Source organism: Macaca fascicularis, chromosome 1 (genome assembly GCF_037993035.2).
Source record: "Macaca fascicularis isolate 582-1 chromosome 1, T2T-MFA8v1.1".
NCBI lineage: Eukaryota > Metazoa > Chordata > Mammalia > Primates > Cercopithecidae > Macaca > Macaca fascicularis.
The window spans coordinates 219,781,532-219,801,086 of NC_088375.1; the positions used below are offsets into that span (position 1 = coordinate 219,781,532).

Consider the following 19,555-nt stretch of genomic DNA (forward strand, 5'->3'; position numbering starts at 1 on the left):
ATAATGTCATGTGTCAGGTTGTAAAGTGGGCTGGGTCCTTGAGGTCTCAGTAGGGCAGGGAGACGCAGATGCAAAATTCTTTTTTTCTTTTTTTTTTTTGAGACAGGGTCTCACTCTGTCACCCAGGCTAGAGTGCGATGACGCGATCGTGGCTCACTGCTGTCTCTACCTCCAGGGCTCAAGCGATCCTCCCACCTCAGCCTCCTGAGGAGCTGGGACTACAGGTGCATACCACCTCGCCCATTTACTTCTTGTATTTTTAGTAGAGACTGGGTTATGCCATGTTACTCAAGCTTGTCTTGAATTCCTGGACTTGAGCGATCTGCCTGCCTTGGCCTCCCAAAGTGCTAAGTGCTGGGATTACAGGGTTGAGCCACTGCGCCCAGCCTATTTCTGGTTTTTAGGGCCCTGGATGTTAGGATGGATTGCTAATAAATCTCTCATCAAGATGTGATTTGCATAGTTGTCATTTTATTATAATATTAATTTCCTTCTGGGACCTTTCCAAGTCTGAAACCGTCCCGGGGACTTCTTTTGGTTAGTTATTTGCAATCACCTGTAGGACACACAAGAAAATCGTCAGGTTCACCTAACCGCAGAGCTGTGCGTGGCAGTTTCCTGTCTCTGTCCTCCTGGGTTAAGCTCCTCAAGTGAGTCACAGGCAGCCCACACTGCACTAGCTCCTGCCTGAGGAGTTCTGATGACGTTTTGAAAACAAAGATGCAATCACAGCTTTTCATTGACCTGTTAGGGTCTTCCTGTAAAGGGGGTCTTACCAGGAGTCCTGTGTGGGCTTCAGGGTTGGGGGCCTTTGAACCCCTAAAACTTATATTCCAAATGTGTGGATGGCATATTTTTAGATTTCATTTGTTTCTCAAATCAAGACTGCTATTTGCAAGGCAGTTATGCAATGTGGTTGGCGCTATAACTGTTTCCAGAGGCTGGTGATCAGTGTCTGTTAAACGTTTTTTTTTTTTTGAGACAGTCTCACTGTGTTGCCCAGGCTGGAGTGCAGTGGGGCGATCTGGGCTCACTGCAACCTCTGCCATGCAGGTTCAAGTGATTCTCGTACATCAGCCTCCCGGGTAGCTGAGATTTTAGGCATACACTACCATGCCTGGCTAATTTTTTGCATTTTTAGTAGAGATGAGGTTTCACTATGTTGGCCAGGCTGGTCTCGAACTGCTTACCTCAAGTGATCCACCCGCCTCAGCTTCCCAAAGTGCTTGGATTACAGGCGTGAACCACCGCGCCCAGCCTATTAAACATTTTGATATGCCAACTTCATGATCTAGTGCTGTAAACAGCAGGAGATCCAGCTGCTATAGTACAAACACTCAGACCAGTGTGAAAGAATAATGTTCAAGGTTGTTCACTGCATAATGTAAGAGTGAAAAATGGGAAATATGAAAGCTTCATTCATTATACTCAAACTATGGAATGCTATTTAGTTGTTCCAAAGAATGACATGTATGTACTGACATGTAAAATGTGATAAGGTGTTAAATGAAAAACAGCTGCAGAACAGTATGAAGACTCAGATCCTAGTTTTTGCTTAGAAGACAGTGTCTATCTATGTAAATATATAGCTATATATGCACATAAAGTTGAGACCACACACCAAGCGGTTAACAATGACAACTTGTCCAGGAGCAGTGGCTCGTGCCTGTGATCCCAGCACTTTTGGAGGCCAAGGCGGGCTGATCACCTGAGGTCAGGAGTTTGAGACCAGCCTGGCCAACATGGTGAAACCCCATCTCTACTAAAAATACAAAAATTAGTTGGGCGTGGTGGTGTGTACCTGTAGTCCCAGCTACTCAGGAGGCTGAGGCAGAAGAATCGCTTGAACCCGGGAGGCAGAGGTTGCAGTGACCCGAGATCAAGTCACTGCACTTCAGCCTGGTGACAGAGGGAGACTCTGTCTCAAAAAACAAAACCAAAAACAACGATTACCTCTGGAGAGTGGAATTGGAGATGTAAAATGAGGGGGGACTTCTACTTTTTTACTTGATACACTCATATTCTTTTAATATTTTTACACAGAGTATGTATTGTCCTCTGGTAAAAGAATAAAAGCTAAGGATTGCTGGAGTTCATGTGTGACTGTCACTCAATGGACATTTGCTGAAAGGATGAATGCCCCGGGCCAATTGTCTCCTCTGCTTCTCTGCTCTTATCTTTTGCTTGTACTTCCTGACCTTGGTTTGTCACCTGTCTGGGTTTATCCAGGCAGGGGCTCTCAGGCACCCCCAGGGCTCTAGTGGTTCGTGACTCCAGGCTGCACACACTGTATCCCTGGGTTGGGGCCACTGCAAGTTGTCAGGAGCGCCTCCGCCGCTGCCAGGGGCAGCCCCCACCCAAGGACAGCTGGTTGCTTGACTCTCCCCCTTATGAAACCCGTTACCGGGCATCTGTGCCTGCCCCGACTGCTCTCCTATGAACACAGGGACTCTGCCAGCTGCCTCGCGAGGCATGCTGCCCCTTGGATCCCTGCTGCCATCTGGCCATGCTTTGGAATCTGGCTTGCTCTGTTGTGCCTGTGTCTGTGGCTGGGAACAGCTGACGCTGGGACAAAAAATTGGGACAATTGCCCCTGCCCCTGCCTCAGGTTCCCAAGGTGCTGCCAGGACCAGCTGCAAGGTGACTCCCACAGCAGCTGGGGCTGGAAAAGGGTCTTAGGGTTTGGCTGGGAGAGGCCCCTAAGCAGCCTTTCGTCCAGTCAGTCTCAGGCCAGGCTCCTCTGACGTGTGGGTGGCGCCTCCAAAGGTGGACTCAGATGGGTTTTTCCCAATTTATAGATAAAAAAGCACCAATTAATGATTAATGGCTACTGTCTTTTTGATTTTCCATTTTTCCCCAACAAACGTTTCTGGAATCTCTGCCTGTGACCACTTGTTGGCAAAAAGATGCCAGCGGACAGACAAATGAACAAGGAGCTGGCAAGAATCAGTGGGAACACTTGGAAGCAGCCACCTGCTTATTTTGACAGTTTAGTTTCCTCCTGTGACCACGTGCTCATGGCTGCAGCTTCATATTTGGTTTTATAAGTGTCAGTTTAATGAACACTTCTCTGCAAATTAAAGTTAGTGAAGTCAGATGCCAGCTTTCCCCTTCTTTGGGGGCTCTGCCACAAATACCATAACTCCCATTTGCTCTTGCGCCTAAATTGTGGAGGACTCCTGGTCTAGTTCAAGTCCCATTTTACAGAAGAACAAACTGAGGTGGTCTTTCATCGGCACAGAGTGTCCGACTCTTCCTTCCCAGTATTCAGTAACAGGCATGGTGGCTCCTCTGCCCTCTCCTGGACACCCATTTCTTTTTTTTGTGGTTTTTCTTTTTTTTTTTTTTCGAGATGGAGTCTCGCTCCGTTGCCCAGGCTGGAGTGCAGTGGCGTGAACTTGGGTTACTGCAACCTCCACCTCCCAGGTTCAAGTGATTCCCCTGCCTCAGCCTCCTGAGTAGCTGGGATTACAAGCACGTATCACCACACCCAGCTTAATTTTGAATTTGTAGTAGAGACAGGGATTCCCCGTGTTGGCCAGGCTGGTCTCAAACTCCTGACCTCTGGTGATCTGCCCATCTCGGCCTCCCAAAGTGCCGGGATTACAGGCGTGAGCCACCAGCCACCCCTTTCTTGTGACGGGGTTTCCTGTTCTGGCTGCTTTCACCTACTGCTGCGTGTATCCACGGCTGCTCCTTAATATTGATGCCAGTTACTATTATCATTATTTTCGGAGACAGGGTCTTGCTATGTTGCCCAGGCTTAAGTGCATTGGTGTGACCTCGGCTCAAAATAGCATTGGCCTCCCGGGCCCAAGTGACCCTTCCACCCAAGCCTCCCAAGTAGCTGAGACTACAGGCACGCACCACCATGCCTGAGTCACTTAAAAATATTCTTTTGTAAAGACAGAGTCTCGCTATGTTGCCCAGGCTGGTCTTGAACTCCTGGGCTCAAGCAATCCTCCTTCCATGGCCTCCCAAAGTGCTGCGATTACAGGCATGAGCCATGGAACCTGGCCTATCATTTTTAATACATAATGTTAATGCTTACTGTTATAAACAAATGTGTGTTCATTGCTAAAAACAAATTGAGTTATTGTGGAAGCTGAAAGGAGACAGCTCTCTGAGTTTACATTGATAAGAGAGGGGGACCAACTTGGGTTTATTTGCCTGGGATGGTCCCAGAGTAAAACAGGAAGTCCGGCATCCTGGAAAACCTCTCAGTCCTGCACAAACCGAGATGGCTGGTCACCCTACAGAATAGCTGGAAGACCCCTGAGGGGGACTAATTTCCAATCATTAATGCTATGGGGGTCTCAAAGTATCAGGTTTTGGGCTTTGCAGATAAATATACCCGTTTACAGCACTGGATGGTGGAGTCTGGGCCACACACAGATACACAAAAATAAAATCACCATTTCTATGGAACTCACTCTTTTTTTTTTTTTTTTTTTTAACTTGGAGTTTCACTCTTCTTGTCCAGGTTGGAGTGCAATGGTGCAATCTCGGCTCACTGCAACCTCCATCTCCCAGGTTCAAGGGAGTCTCCTTCCTCAGCCTCCTGAGTAGGTAGGTTAACAGGAGTGCACTACCACACCTGGCTAATTTTTTTAATTTTTTTTTAGTAGAGATGGGGTTTTGCCATGTTAGCCAGTCTGGTCTTGAACTTTTGACTTCGCAATCTGCCCGCTCGGCCTCCCAAAATGCTGGGATTATAGGCATGAGCCACTGCGTCCGGCAGAACTCACTCTTAGTATGCCTGAGGAGTGTCCAACGTCTTTGGACAAGGCCAGCCTCTATGTTCCTTTTCACTCAGCTTTACCCACACAGAAATTTTGGGGTCCCATGGGGGGCCCAGCAGTTGCCAAGGTCTGCAGCCTCCTACAAGGGGTTCCCATCTAGCTCTCAAGAGGAAGGAGGGGCTCTCAGTCACCAGGTGGGCATGGCACTCCCAAGACCAGGTGGGCAGGGCAGTGCCCTGGGGCTTAGGCTGGTCCAGTTCTTACCGAATTGATCCAGTTGATGTAATTGGAGACCCTTGTGAAGACAGACGGCTTGTGGTAGTAGTTGCAGCCGAGGCTAGACCCAAAGCTGACGATGCCATGCACCTCCCACCGGCCGTCAGATGCCTGGCAGTTCAGTGGCCCGCCGGAGTCTCCCTGAGGAAGGCCAGAGTTATAGAAGCGTAAAGGCAGAGGAAGGGGCTGCCCATTTGAACCATTGTTCTCAATGCATTTCTGTTGTTCTGCTGTAGGTCACTGTCCTCCGAAGCTGGCCCTTGCGGTCAAAGCCCAAGATGGTACCATAATTCCAACAAGAGCCAACACTTATTCTTCCTGTGTGGCCAGAGCTGAACTAAGCATGTTCTATGCTTTATTTCATTAATCCTCACAAAATCCTACGAGGTAAATATTCACAGTCTCCCCAGACCACTGAAGAGGAGAAACTGGAGTGTTGAGAGGTTGGGACTTGCCCAAAGTTGCACAGGCAGTTTGTAAAGGAGCTGAGGCCACATCCCAGAGTTCAGGCTCTTCCCCACTTCCCGTGGGTGGGGTGGTCTGTGTGGGCAGAGTGTGTAGGGCACAGTGTGATCTGAAGGGCATGTGGATCTCCTTCCTATTCCATTCCCACTTCACTGCTAAGTCCAACACAGAGCAATTCCTGGTGGTTAAGACACTGTCTCCGGGAAGGCTTCCGTGGCAGCTACCTGGAGGGGTCACGCTGGGCCGCTGATGAGCGTAATTCAACAGAAAACCCAGAAGTCATCCTAGAAAGGCCCTAAGCCAGGGAATACTTTCCTTTGGCTCCCTTTCATCATAGAGGAAAGGATATGGAATGACAGTCACGAGAGACCTTGATGAGACCCAGGGAAGGACTTCCCAGCAGTGAGAGGGGTGGACACGACAAGGAGAATCTCAAAACAAGAACAAATAAGAACCAAGATCAAGTTTTTTTGTTTTTGTTTTTTGAGTTTTGCTCTGTCACCCAGGCTGGAGTGCAGTGGTGTGATCTCAGTTCACTGCAACCTCTGCCTCATGGGTTCAAGTGATTCTCCTGCCTCAGCCTCCTGAGTCGCTGTGACTACAGGTGCCCGACACCACGCCTGGCTAATTTTTGTATTTTTAGTAGAGACAAGGTTTCACCATGTTGGCCAGGTGTGTCTCAAACTGCTCTCCTCAAGTGGTCTGCCCACTTGCCCTCCCAAAGTGATAGGGTACAGGCAAGAGCCACCGTGCCTGGCCAAAGATCGTGTTCTGATATACCTGGAACATATTTCTGGGTACTTCTGCCAGGAGGAGGGTGGATGGACCTATGGAGGGGTGGACTTCTATAACCTTATCACCAGCCACATTTTGTGATGGAGTGGGGCCCCAGATTTTGGTACTCACGTTGCAGCTGGAGATCTTGCCATCACCCCCAGCACAGATCATACTGGTTTTCACGGTGCTGCCCCACCAGCCAGAGCTGGAGCAGGTGGCATAGTCCACAACCAGCAACCGGCCCTGCTGCAGGACATCAGGAAGAGGCCCGTTGGCTGAATGAGATCAGAAAGAAAGCATTAGGGATGCAAGGACTCCTGAGAAAAAGGAAGTGGTTGACCAGTACTGGGTTGACCTTGTTACTGTCTTCCATCCATTGCAATATGCGAACAGCTATGTTTGTCTATACTGTGTCCTCACAGTTGAATGGTTCAGCAGTGAACACCTGACTCAAGCTAAGCCAATGAGCTCCCTCCCCTGGGATCCTGAGATGGGGTCTAAGAGATTCCGGTTTCAGAGGACGTAAATCTGGGAAGCTGTTGGCAATGACTGACATTTTGTTTTATGTGGGGAATGAAGTAGACTCACAAAGAAAAGAAATTCCAAGAGAGCATTTCCTGAGTTTCTTACAGGCTTCCAGCCCCTGATTCTAGCCTGTTCCTGACGCCTGGCTTTATCTCTGCCCTTGGGTTGAAACTTTTAAATCCTTATAACAATTTCCCTTTTTTTGCTGAGCTAGTTCCCTGGTTTTCTGTCACTTATCTGAAATAAGAAAGTGAGCCTCCTGGCAGTTAGAGCCCCCTCCTTGGGAAAAATATGCTGGTGTGGTGAAGAGAGGGCTATTGTAATGGCCCCCAATGACACAGCCACCATCACCTTCATTTCTGTTACCACAGCTATGAGTGGCAAGGATGAGAGTAGCATAATTCTTCACTGTCGATTGAAGCCTAGGGAAGTTAAGTGTCAGCCAGGCGCAGCGGCTCACCCTCTAATCCCAGCACTTAGGGAGGCCAAGGTGGATGGATCCCTTGAGGTCAAGAGTTTGAGACCAGCCTGACCAACATGGTGAAATCCTGTATCCACTAAAATACAAAAATTAGCTGGGTGTGGTGGTACACGCCTAAAATTCCATCTACTTGGAAGGCTGAGGCAGGAGAATCACTTGAGCTTGGGAGGCAGAGGTTGCAGTGAGCCGAGATTGCACCACTGCATTCCAGCCAGGTCAACAGAGCAAGACTCTGTCTCAAAAAAAAAAAAAAAAAAAAAAGAAACGGAAGTTAAGGGTCTGGCTTAAGACCACTAATAAGTGATTAACACTTATATAACATATTGCAATGTAGGACGCATTTTCACCTTTCACCTCTTTGGTCTTTACCAACAGTGTTTCCATTTTACAGATGAGGAAACTGAGGTTCGGAAGTGACTTGCCCAAGGTTTCACCGTGACCGGCAGAGCTGGGCCTAAAAGCCAAGCATTTGGATGCCTCCCCACTTCCACTGTCTCACATGAACTGCATCTGCCCCAGGGTTGTCTGGGGAAACAAACAGGTGGTTGTGCTTCTATCTTAATAAGCATGAAATGCCTCTTCCACCACCACTCACCACAGGATTTGATGTGTCCTTGTATTTACAGATAAGCCAGTCAGGAGGGCAATGGGGATTTATTCCAGGGTACGTATGTGGATGTACCCCTGGAAAAACATGTCATTATACTTATAGGTTTATGTCATTAGGGAGAAATGTCATAATGTCGTTATCACTCATAATGTCATTATGGTCATAAGGTCATTATCACTCATCCCTTCCTAGAATCTTCCAAACCTCTGGTGATTTCACAATGGAAGGGCCGGAACTCTGTTCCTTTTGGTGGCTACTGTCATTGGATCTGTAACCCCTGGAGTCTATGTCAAAGGAGACCCGCCCTCAGCCAGGTTCTGAGCAGCAAGACCGAATGGCACAGGGGACAGCTTTTGCCATGGGGCACGGAGGGTCCAATGAGGGCTCCAGGGGCCTCAGGTCACAGAGGAAAATGCTGTTCTGAACTCTATGGGCCACACAGAAGATGTCACATGGTCTCTGTAACTTTCTTTCCATCATAGGGACAGTGACAACAACTAACACACAGCACCTACCACATGCCAGGCTTCTTATGGATTATCTCCTTTAATCCTCTTGCCAACTCTGTGATGTAGCTGCTATTATTATGGCCTTTTTTTTTTTTTTTTGAGGCGCAGTCTCGTTCTGTTCCCCAGGCTGGAGTGCAGTAGCGAAATCTTGGCTCACTGCAACCTCCACCTCCCGGGTTCAAGCGATTCTCTTGCCTCAGCTTCCTGAGTAGCTGGGACTACAGGAGCACACCACCACGCCCTACTATTTTAAAAATATTTTTAGTAGAGACGGGGTTTCACCATTTGGGTCAGGCTGGTCTCCTGACCTCAAGTGATCTGCCTGCCAGGCCTCCCAAAGTGTTGGGATTACAGGCGGGAGCCACAGCGCCCAGGCGATTATTCGCATTTTACATATGATAAAAGTGCTGCATGGAGAGACCTAGTAATGTGCCCAAGGTGTGACATTCATGTAGTGGGAGAGCTGACATTTGAACCCAGGCAGGCATCAGCCTATGCCACCCCATCTCTCCGAGGCAGCCACACACCCTGGGATGACAGGTGAGAGGCCCTGGCCAGACAGGGGTGACATCACCTCCCTTCCCTCCCAGGCCTGGGGGCTCCTGACTCCCACTTACTCCGCAGCCTTCCCCAGCCCGTGACGTAGCAGGGGTAGTTGTTGGGTAGAATGGTGCCAGCAGGAGGGAGGCAGGCCAGCTGGATCTTGTCCGTGAGGGAGACGGGGTTAGCCAGTTTGACCAGGGCAATGTCGTACCTGGGTCAGTGCAGAGGGAGAGCATGAGGACAGGGTTGACTTTTCCTGCCCTGTGGGGCTTTGGAGGGCTCTGAGACCTTGTCATCATTCCCTGTACATTGCCCCAGCTTGCTCTGAGTGGCAGGGTCCCAAGGCATCTTTGAAAATGCAGAGGGTCTTGTTGAAAGGGGCAAGGGAGGAGAGATTGTGTCCTACTCCAGGGAGAGTTACAGGGTCGACAGCACTGTCGCTGTGTCCCCAGGACTTGGCATGAAGTAGATACACGCTCCGCGGACAGGGACCCTGCAGGCTTGACTGGCAGCAAACCAGGTCACTCTGGCAGTCTTTGCTTCTCCCTCCTGAGGTCACATCCCCACCCCGGACATCTTTGGAGCTGGTTCCACCTCTAAGAGGCTAGAGCTTCTTCCCCCTCCCTACAGAAGAAGCAGAGGGCATGTGGTGGAGTTGAGACCCTTGCCTCTGTGAGACCCCCATCTGTTCCCTGACAACCTCATCCCCAAGTGCATCCAGACAGTAACGAACCCTTTGGAGACCTGGTTGGAGGTCCAGTTCTGGTGCACCACAGTCTTAGAGACACTGACGGCCAGCGAGCCGGACTCCGCAATGTGGAGGTTGTGCCGTCCCAGCACCACGCGGTAGGTCCTGGAGGAGCTGGGAGAAAGGGGGCCCAGGGAGAGGGTCACCTCCAGAGGCCTGGCTTTGAATAATGTTGGGATAGACCCAAGTAACTGGCTGCTGCATGAGCCACTAGTTGGGGCTTGGGCTTGGGGATCTTTCCTCCCATGGGACAATCAGTTAATTATAATAGAGCCTAAAGTATATAACGTAAGAACTATGATCATATAATAATTGTTACTATACTAACTATAGACTATAATATAAAATCAATGTTGTAATAACACAGGCTCTGTAGGATTACGGAGGGAATGAGATGAACACAGAGAAAACAGGAGTCATTTGCTCTCAAGGACATTTTTCCCACCTTTCATTTTCAGATGGGGAAACTGAGTCCCAGAGAGGCGTAACCTGGCCCAGAGTCCCACCGTTAGTGAGAAACCAGAACCCGAAGCCAGGACTCCTGACTGTAGGCCTCTATTATTTCCCCCAAAACCTCCTAGAGCTTATTGTAAATTAGATGGGAGAAGGGATCACTCCTGGAAGGAGTCACACGGACCCAGCAGAAGCTCCGGTGAGTTCCAGCTGTGATGAGCAGAAGTCACGGATAACAAAGAGGATAAGTGAACAACGTTGCAGAACCTTGCAGGCCTTTACAATTAGTCTATAATTGAGAATTAGCTTTCACTGGGCACTTACTAAGTGCCAGGCCCTTTAGTAAATCCACTCATTGAATTCACACTAAATTCTGTTACTCCATTGTTTTCTGCAGGTGATGGTATTGAAGCTTTGAGAGGTCAAGTTGTTCAAGGGAACCCAATTCCAGATCCAGAGGCCACATATAGTTTCCCCAAGAGGGCAGAGATTAGGCCTTCCCTTTCTCCTCATCCTCCCTCAGTACCTGGCACAGGACACCCATGTACTGACATTGATGGGCCAACACACTGGACCATTGATTGACTACAGCTTGTGTCTCGGCCAGGCTAGTGGTTATTTGCAAGGCTGCTTTATGTAGCGTGGTTCAGGCCATTTAAGCCCCCAGCTCAGAAATGAGCACCGGCTGGTGAGCAGGCCAAGTGCCCAGGGAATGGCAGTTACCTGATGCAGTGGGCAGCTGTCAGGACCCAGTTTTTGGTTATCAGGGACCCTCCGCAGGTGTGGTACCACTTGCCATTGGAGGTGTATTGCAGGGAGACCTGGAGAGAAACACAGGAGCTCTGTGGCTGTGGCTGAAAAAGCAGGGCCTCCCTGCACTCCAGTTTCCCAAGAACAGGGCTGGGACTAGGGTAAGGGGGAGTGAGGCACTCACCTCAGGTGCACAACTTAAGGGGGCACCCAAAACCTCAGACGTCAAGATAAAAAATATGTTAATGCAATCTATATTAAAAACGATCAGGCCAGGCATGGTGGCTCATGCCTGTAATCCCAACACTTTGGGAGGCCAGGGAAGGAGGATCACTTGAGCCCAGGAGTTTGAGACCCGCCTGGGCAATGTGGTGAAACCCCATCTGATAAAGTTTGGCTATGTCCCTACCCAATTCTCATCCTGAATTGTAGCATAATCCCCACGTGTCGTGGGAGGCACCTGGTGGGAGGTAATTGAATCGTGAGTGTGGTTACTCCCATGCTGTTTTCATGATAGTGAGTTCTCACACGATCTGATGGTTTTATAGGGGGCTTTCCCCCACTTTTGCTCGGCATTTCTCCCTGCTGCCGCTGTGTGAATAAGGATGTGTTTCCTTCCCCTTCTGCCGTGATTGTAAGTTTCCTGAGGCCTCCCCAGCCATGCTGAGCTGTGAGTCAATTAAACCTCTTTCCTTTATAAATTACCCAGTCTCAGGTATGTCTTTCTTAGCAGTGTGAGGAAGGACTATTACATTGTATCTACAAAAATGCCCAAAATTAGCTGCTGGGTGCCGTGGTGCATGCCTATAGTCCCAGCTACTCAGAAGGCTGAGGTGGGAGTATTGCTTGAGCCCAGGAGTTTGTGAACCAGCCTGGGCACCATAGCGAGAACTTGACTCTACCAAAACATTTTTAAAATAAAAATTAACTGGGAGTCTTGATGCACACCTGTAGTCTCAGCTACTCAAGAGGCTGAGGTGGGAGGATTGCTTGATCTCAGAAAGTCTAGGTTGCAGGGAGCTGTGATTGCTCTGTGGTCATCCTGGGTGACATAGCAAGAGCCTGTATCTGCTCTGCCCCCCCAACAAAAAGCAACAACAAAATTAACGCAAAAAATCTGGGATAGAAAAATAAAAAACATACAGACTATTAAAAAATAAATTTTCTGCTAGGAGTGCTGCCTTATGCCTGTAATTCTAACACTTTGGGAGGCCGAGGTAGGTGAATTCACCTGAGGTCAGGAGTTTGAGACCACCCTAGCCAACATGGTGAAATCTTGTCTCTACTAAAAACACAAATATTAGCCAGGTTTGATGGCGTGTATCTGTAATCCCAGCTACTCATAAGGCTGAGGCAAGAGAATTACTTGAACCCGGGAGGCAGAGGTTGCAGTTAGCCGAGATTGTGCTATTGCACTCCAGCCTGGGTGACAAGAGTGAGACTTCATGTCAAAAACAAAAACAAAAAACCACCAAAAACCCTGTTCTGAACATCTTTCTGCAACTGGATCGGTTGGGATCTTCCCCTCCTTGGGAGCTCTTTCCTTAGCCCCCTCCGGTTTAGTATGTCCAAAACAAAACTCCTGACTTATCCCAAACGTGGTCTTTCCCCTGGGTCCTCTGTCACAGTCAATGGCAACTCCACTGCTGCTCGGGTCGCAAACCTTGGTGTCATCCTTGGCTCCTGTCTTTCCCTGTTATCCCTCATTCCAGTCCATCAGCAAATCCCTTCAGCTCTAGCTTGGGAATATGTGGAGTGGTTGCTACCCCTCGGTCACTACCTCAACTGCGTGTCCCAGTCCTCCTCTCTTCTCAATGATCACTCTAGTCTCCCATCTCTTCTCCCCGCTCCCGCCCACATTTTCTCAACACAGCAGCCAGAATGACCCTTTTTGAATGGAAGTCAGATGACTTCTCTTCTCTGCTCAGACCCTCCAGTGGCTCCCCCTTTACAGCTTATAAAACCTGAATCTGTCTGATGACCTACTAGGCCCTCTGTGGCCTCTCTGACCCCGTAGGCTCCCACTGTCCTCTCCTCCAGCCACACTGACTTCCATGCAGTTCTGCAAATACACCAAACCCACTTCTGCCTCAGGGCCTTTGCACTGGCTCTTCCTCCTGCCCGGAATATTCTCGCAAATATCGATGTAGCTCTTTCCTTCACTTCCTGTTGGTCTCTGCTCAATGTTACCTTCTCCATGAGGTCTTCTATGACCATGCTGTTTCAAACAGTGTGCACACACATACATGCACGCTCATGTACATACGCACACACAGACACACTCGTCTCCTTCCTCTTGCTCTGCGTTACTCTTCCTCATAGTATCTTTCATTTTCTGGCATGTTATGAGTTTACTCATTCAGTTGTTTATTGTCTCACTCCTCTATTTTATTTTATTTTTATTTTTTTGAGGTGGAATCTTGCTTTGTCGCTCAGGTTGGAGTGCAGTGGCACAATCTCGGCTCACTGCAACCTCTGTCTCCTGGGTTCAAGCCATTCTCCTGTCTAAGCCACCAGAGTAGCTGGGATTACAGGTGCCTGCCACCACACCTGGCTAATTTACTTGTATTTTTAGTAGAGAAGGGGTTTCGCCATGTTAGCTAGGCTGATCTCGAACTCCTGACCTCAGGTGATCCGCCCACCTTGGCCTCCAAAAGTACTGGGATTACAGGTGTTTGAGCCACTGTGCCGGCCACTCCTCCACTTTAACAAAGGCTTCATGAATTTTTCCCCCCACTGCTATGTGCCAGGTGCCTAGAGCAGTGCCTGGTACATACTGGGTCTTCAACAAATGCTGACTGATTGAACAAGTGAGTGAATAAGCAAATGAATAGAATGGAAGAGATCATCAGGGGCGGGTGATCTTGTCTCCTGCTTGTCTAGTTTCCCCCTGAAGACCAAATCCACTCATAGGAACATGAGACTGCATAAGTGGACCTTACTATCCAGCCTGCTGGCTCCTCACTTTTTTTTTTTTCCAGACTAAAAAATGGTTTAACAGGTGTGGGGTAGAACTTAAAAGTGGTGGAGGCTGGGCACGGTGGCTCACGCCTGTAATCCCAGCACTTTGGGAGGCCGAGGTGGGTGGGTCACTTGAGGCCAGGAGTTTGAGACCAACCTGGCAAACATGATGGGATCCTGTCTGTACTAAAAATACAAAAATTAGCTGGGTGTGGTGGTGTGTGCCTGTAATCCCAGCTACTTGGGAGGCTGAGGTAGGAGAATCGCTTGAACTCAGGAGGCGGAGGTTGCCGTGAGCCGGGATGGCGCCACTGCACTCCAGCCTGGGTGACAGAGTGAGACCCTGTCTTTAAAAAAATAAATAAATAAGAAGAACTTTAAGGTGGTGACATTTGACACTGTTTAAGTCTCTAATGAAGCTGTCCCATGCCCTTCCTGTTCCTTCATTCCTCCTCCCCTGTCTTTCAATTCCCTGCCACGGCCAAGCAGAGGGGAGGGAGGTGACAGTAGGGCATGGATTGCACGGATTGGGCCTCCCACAGTGCTGGGATAACAGGCACGAGCCACTGCACCCAGCCGGAAATGTATCTTATTGGTGAAGTTGCCTGTGCTGCTCTCTGAGTCCCATCAGTCCTCACTTTGCCAGCACAGTAGACCCCATGGTGGAAGGGCAAAGGGGGGATGTAAAGGGAGTGGGGCAGGGACACGGGGAAGTACAGTGTGGTTGACTCACCTGCCAGGGCCAGCTGTTTGGTGTCGCTTCTTCACCTCCAACCACTCTAGTCACAGAAGGCGGGTAAGTGGGGACCCCACAACTGAGGGCTATGAAAAGAGAAAGGGTCTTGAGTCCAGGAAGCAGCGACCCACACAATGTAAACTACACTTGCTGCATTCTGAACCCCCAAATAGAAAACCCTTGTTCTAGAAAGATCCCAAGAGGTCATAGAATCCTGCTCTTTGCTCCAGTTCTTTGAAACTCCATTCCAGTTTTCTTATGATTATACGTCTGAATGCAGTAGGGGTTGGGTGGGGGCGAGAGGGGAGGACAGGAAGATCCCATTCCCAGCCACACCAGGGGATGGGAAACCAGTGGCTCTGGGTGACAGGGTTTACCTCCAGCCACCAAAGCGGACAGCAGCAGGGTCCTAATCATGGTGTGTCCGTGGGAGTTCTGTCAGCGTGGCCCTGGATGAGGCCCTGGTTTTATGAGGAACTTATCAGTGAGAGATACACTGGGAGCACGCAAGATGGGGATTTTCTCAAAGCCCAGTGGAAAAAAGAGCTTGTGTCCAAATATTTTTTTTTCCCATTTCCTCCCAGCTGTCACCCTAGAAATACTTTGAAAAAGATGCCAAAGGTAGATATTGGAATATGGGTTCCATCTGTTTTGAAGAGATTATGTTGTGTGTTAGGGAAGGAAGAAAAATACTAATTGTTGGTCCTTGGAGTTGTGTTTTCTATTTTTTTTTTTCCTCCCAGAGTAAGACTGAGGAGAGGAGTTGTGTGTTCTTTCTTTCTCTTTTTTTTTTCTTTCTGAGATGGAGTCATGCTCTGTCACCCAGGCTGGAGTGCAGTGGCGTGATCTCAGCTCACTGCAACCTCTGCCTCCTGGGTTCAAGCAATTCCCCTGCCTCAGTCTCCCTAGCAGCTGGGATTGCAGGTGTGAGCCACCATTCCTGGCTAATTTTTGTATTTTTGGTAGAGACGGGGGTCTCATCATGTTGGCCAGACTGGTCTCCAACTCCTGGCCTCAAGTGAGCTGCTCACCTTGGCCTCCCAGAGTGCTGGGATTATAGGCTGAGCCACTGGGCCCAGCCAGGAGTTGTGTTTTCAATGTAAAGATGAAGGTGGCATGCTGAACCCCCAGCGTTCTAAGACGGTATTTCTCAGTGGGGCTGGTTCAGCCACCAGGAGACGTTTGACAACATCTGGAGACATTGTTGGGTATCATGGCTGGGGTTGATGTTATTGGCATCCAGCAGGCAGAAAGCAGAGATGCTGCTAAACCTCCAACAATGCACTGGGCAATAGGACGTGCCCTGCCCCAGATGTCAATGGTGCTGAGGCTGAGAAAGCCTGTTCTAGGCCACACCAGGGCTTGCAGTGTGACCTTGGCTGGGTCATGTAAGTCTCTAGACCCATCTGTGAAACAGGGAGACAAACCTGTGCCCAGCGTGTTTCACAACATTATGGTAAGGATTTGTGTAATGTGGGGAAGGGAAGGTGCACCCGTAGCAGAAGGCAAGGCCGACATGCACAGTTAGGATCTGGCTGCTCTAATGATGGGGGAAGCAGAACGCTGGCAGAGGAGGGCTTCATCTGGTGGATCAAAATGCACTTTATGGCCAGGTACAGTGGCTCACTCCTATAATCCCAGAACTTTGGGAGGCTGATGTGGGTGGATCACCTGAAGCCAGGAGTTTGGGATCCGCCTGGCCAACATGGTGAAACCCTGTCTCTACTAAAAATACAAAAATTAGCCGGGTGTGATGCTGCATGCCTATAGTCGCAGCTACTCAGGAGGCTGAGGCAGGAAAATCTCTTGAACCTTGGAGGTGGAGGTTGAGGTGAGCTGAGATTGCACCACTGCACTCTAGTCTGGGCAACAGAGCAAGACTCCATCTCAAGAAAAAAAAGAGACCAGCCTGGACAACATAGTGAGACCACCCGTCACTACAAATTCTTTTTAGAAAGTTAGCCAGGCGTGGTGGCACACATATGTGGCTCCAGCTACTCTTGGAGGCTAGGCTGAGGCAGAAGGTCACTTAAGCCTGGGTGGCAATGGCTGCAATAAGTTGCAATTGATTCATCTCAGTCTGGGTGGCAGATACATTTTATTGTCCTCTTCCAAGAGAACAGCAGTGTGCACTTCTCCAATAACGTCATCTTCCAAATGGGGTCAAAGCAGAAGCTTCTCCAAAAGGGGAACAAACAAAGGTACAGTGACACCCAGCACCACACAGATGTTAAATGCACTCACATTCCTTATTGAATCTAAGCCACAAAAAACCCTGCAAGAGGCTCTGTTATTTCACAGGAGGAAGCTGAGCTTCGGAGAGGTGAAGTGACTTGCCAAGATCCTACAGCTTCTAAGCGGCAGAATGGGAATTGGAACTAGGTTGGTCTGATTCCAAAGCCCATTACTTGCCACCACTGGAGACAGCATCCTGCCTCACCTCCTAGGACTTCAACTTGTGTTGGGGGAAGCGTGGAGTGAGCACGGTTTCCTGGTGGACTCTCTTGTTCTTCCTTAGACCTTCACTCTTCTTGCCTTTTGGGAGAGCACAAAGCCAGGCAGGCCCACTGCTGATGAGGAAGCTCCACTCTGTGATCACAAACTCTAGCTTTTGCCCCAGTCAAAAAAACAGAAGGGAAAGTGAACTTCAACTCTTTTTTTTTTTTTTCTGGTGAGATGGAGTCTCCTTCTGTCAACCAGTGGCATGATCTCTGCTCACTGCAACCTCCACCCCCCAGGTTCAAGTGATTCTCATGCATCAGCCTCCGGTGTAGCTGGGATGACAGCTGTACGCCACCATGCCCGGCTAATTTTTGTATTTTTAGTAGAAATGGGGTTTTGCCATGTTGGTCAGGTTTGTTTTGAACTCCCGATCTCAGGTGATCCACCTGCCTTGGTCTCCCAAAGTGTTGGGATTACAGGCCTGAGCCATTGTACCTGGGCGGACTTCAATTCTTAAGGCTTGAGTTCAAGTGATTTTTTTTTTTTTTTTTTTTTTTTTTGTGGTGGAATCATGCTGTGTCCCCCAGGCTGGAGTGTAGTGGTGCGATCTCGGCTCACTGCAACCTCTGCCTCCCGGGTTCAAGCGATTCTTCTGCCTCAGCCTCCTGAGTAGCTGGGACTACAGGTGCCAGCCACCACGCCTGGCTTATTTTTGTATGTTTAGTAGAGATGGGGTTTCACCATATTGACCGGGCTGATCTTGAACTCCTGACCTCGTGTTCACCAGCCTCAGCCTCCAAAAGTGCTGGGATTACAGGCGTGAGCAACGGCACCCAGCCATGTTCAACTCTTTGATCCACCAATTTTGAGTGTGGTGGTCTGGACAAGCCACTTATCTTCTGGGCCTTAGTTTCCTAGATAACCATCCAGGCCTGGATTGCAGGATAGTTGCACGGGTAAGAAAATGGGTGGGAAAGAATTCTGTAATCTCCCTAGGATTGTGCAAAGGTGAGGAAGATTGGGTGGGGGACGGGGGGCAGAATCCCGTGGGACTGGATGTCAGAAGACGTGAGTTCCAGTCCCAACTCCATCCCATGCTCCCTTTGACAGTTTGGACTCATTTATGGTCTGTGTCAGTCACTGCAGCAAGCAATTATTTCTTAAGTCCCATATTTTATCTTAAAGGTTCATGTGAATTCGGCATTCTGTTCTGTATCTTTGTTTGTTTTAATATAAAAATAAAGTGTGTCCTGTATGAGAACACTGAACAAACACCTGCTGTGAATTTGCTGTGTGACCTTGGGTCAGTCCCACAGGCTTTCTGGCCTGGGGTGCCTAGCTACAAACAGGGAGAGGAACAGATGCTTTGTCTGTTCCATCCCATTGCTGTCAGGATTTTTTTTTTTTTTTTTTTTTTTTTGAGACAGAGTCTCGCTCTGTCACCCAAGCTGGAATGCAGCAGTGCCATCTTGGCTCACAGCAACCTTCACCAGGAGGTTCAAGCGATTCTCCTGCCTTTGCCTCCCGAGTAGCTGGGATTACAGGTGCCCACCCCCATACCCGGCTAATTTTGTGTTTTTCTAGTAGAGACAGGGTTTTACCACGTTGGTCAGGATGGTCTCGAACTCCTGACTTCAGGTGATCCACCCACCTTGGCCTCCCAAAGTGCTGGGATTACAGGCATGAGCCACTGTGCCCGGCCGCTGTCAGGATTGGAAAGTGACACAAAACTTCACTCGGTTGTTCTTAAGCCAAAAGGTCATTCATTGGGTCACAAAATGACAAAGTCCAGGAGCAAAGCAGGTTTCAGGGCCCTGGTGATGGCCCTTGAACTTGACTTTTCTTCATCTTTTGCTTCTGCCTTCTGCTTTGAGGTCTCATATCAGGCTCCGTTAAGAGGCCTGTGGCTGCTCCAGGTTCTCCCTTCCTTGAGGACAAGATCACCGCAGCATCTCTGGTCCAGAGTTCCTCACCTGCAGCAGTGTTGACATTTCGGGCGGGATGATGCTTTGTTGTGAGGGCTGTGTCTATGTTCTGTGCATTGTGGGAGTTTGACAGCATCGCTGGCCCCAGTCCGCTAGATGCCAGTCCCTACGCCTCCCCACACAGTTGCCGCAACTAAAAATGTCTCCACACATTGCCAGATGTACGCTGGGGAGCAAAATCACCCCGTCTCCCCCTTCCTCTCTCATTTTGCTTTGGAGCCTCACATCCACTCATCCTCACACAGGTGCAGCCAATGAGTGACAGCCATCTGGTAACTCCGGGCACAAGTCGTGCAATCTCTCTGATTGGACCTACCTCAGGTCACATGCCTATCCCTGAGCCAATCGCTGTGGTAGGGAAGGGGATGCAATGTGTTGATTGGCCAGGCCTGGAGCACTGGCTCCTGCCTTGGTCTGGGCCATGAGGTTTCACCCAGAACCTCCGGGATCCGGTGGGGCAGCGCCTGCACAGAAATCCAGGCCTCTGTGCTGGTAGGAGAGGAAATAGAGGCAGAGGAGGCAGAGTGCAGGAAGCCACTCCAGCCCACTTCC

General features: G+C 49.4%; 1 protein-coding gene across 1 annotated transcript; it reads right to left on the reverse strand.

Annotated features, from left to right (window-relative positions):
* Positions 1-454: 454 nt before the first annotated feature.
* On the reverse strand, positions 455-19,079 carry LOC135965004 (chymotrypsin-like elastase family member 2A). The gene is made up of 8 exons (XM_065520247.1): positions 18,992-19,079; positions 14,574-14,662; positions 10,853-10,950; positions 9,662-9,790; positions 9,003-9,139; positions 6,390-6,535; positions 5,007-5,159; positions 455-556 (listed from the first exon to the last, which is right to left on the reverse strand). The coding sequence occupies exons 1-8, from the start codon at positions 19,077-19,079 to the stop codon at positions 539-541; spliced, it is 858 nt and encodes a 285-aa protein (XP_065376319.1). The 3' UTR covers positions 455-538.
* Positions 19,080-19,555: the final 476 nt, after the last annotated feature.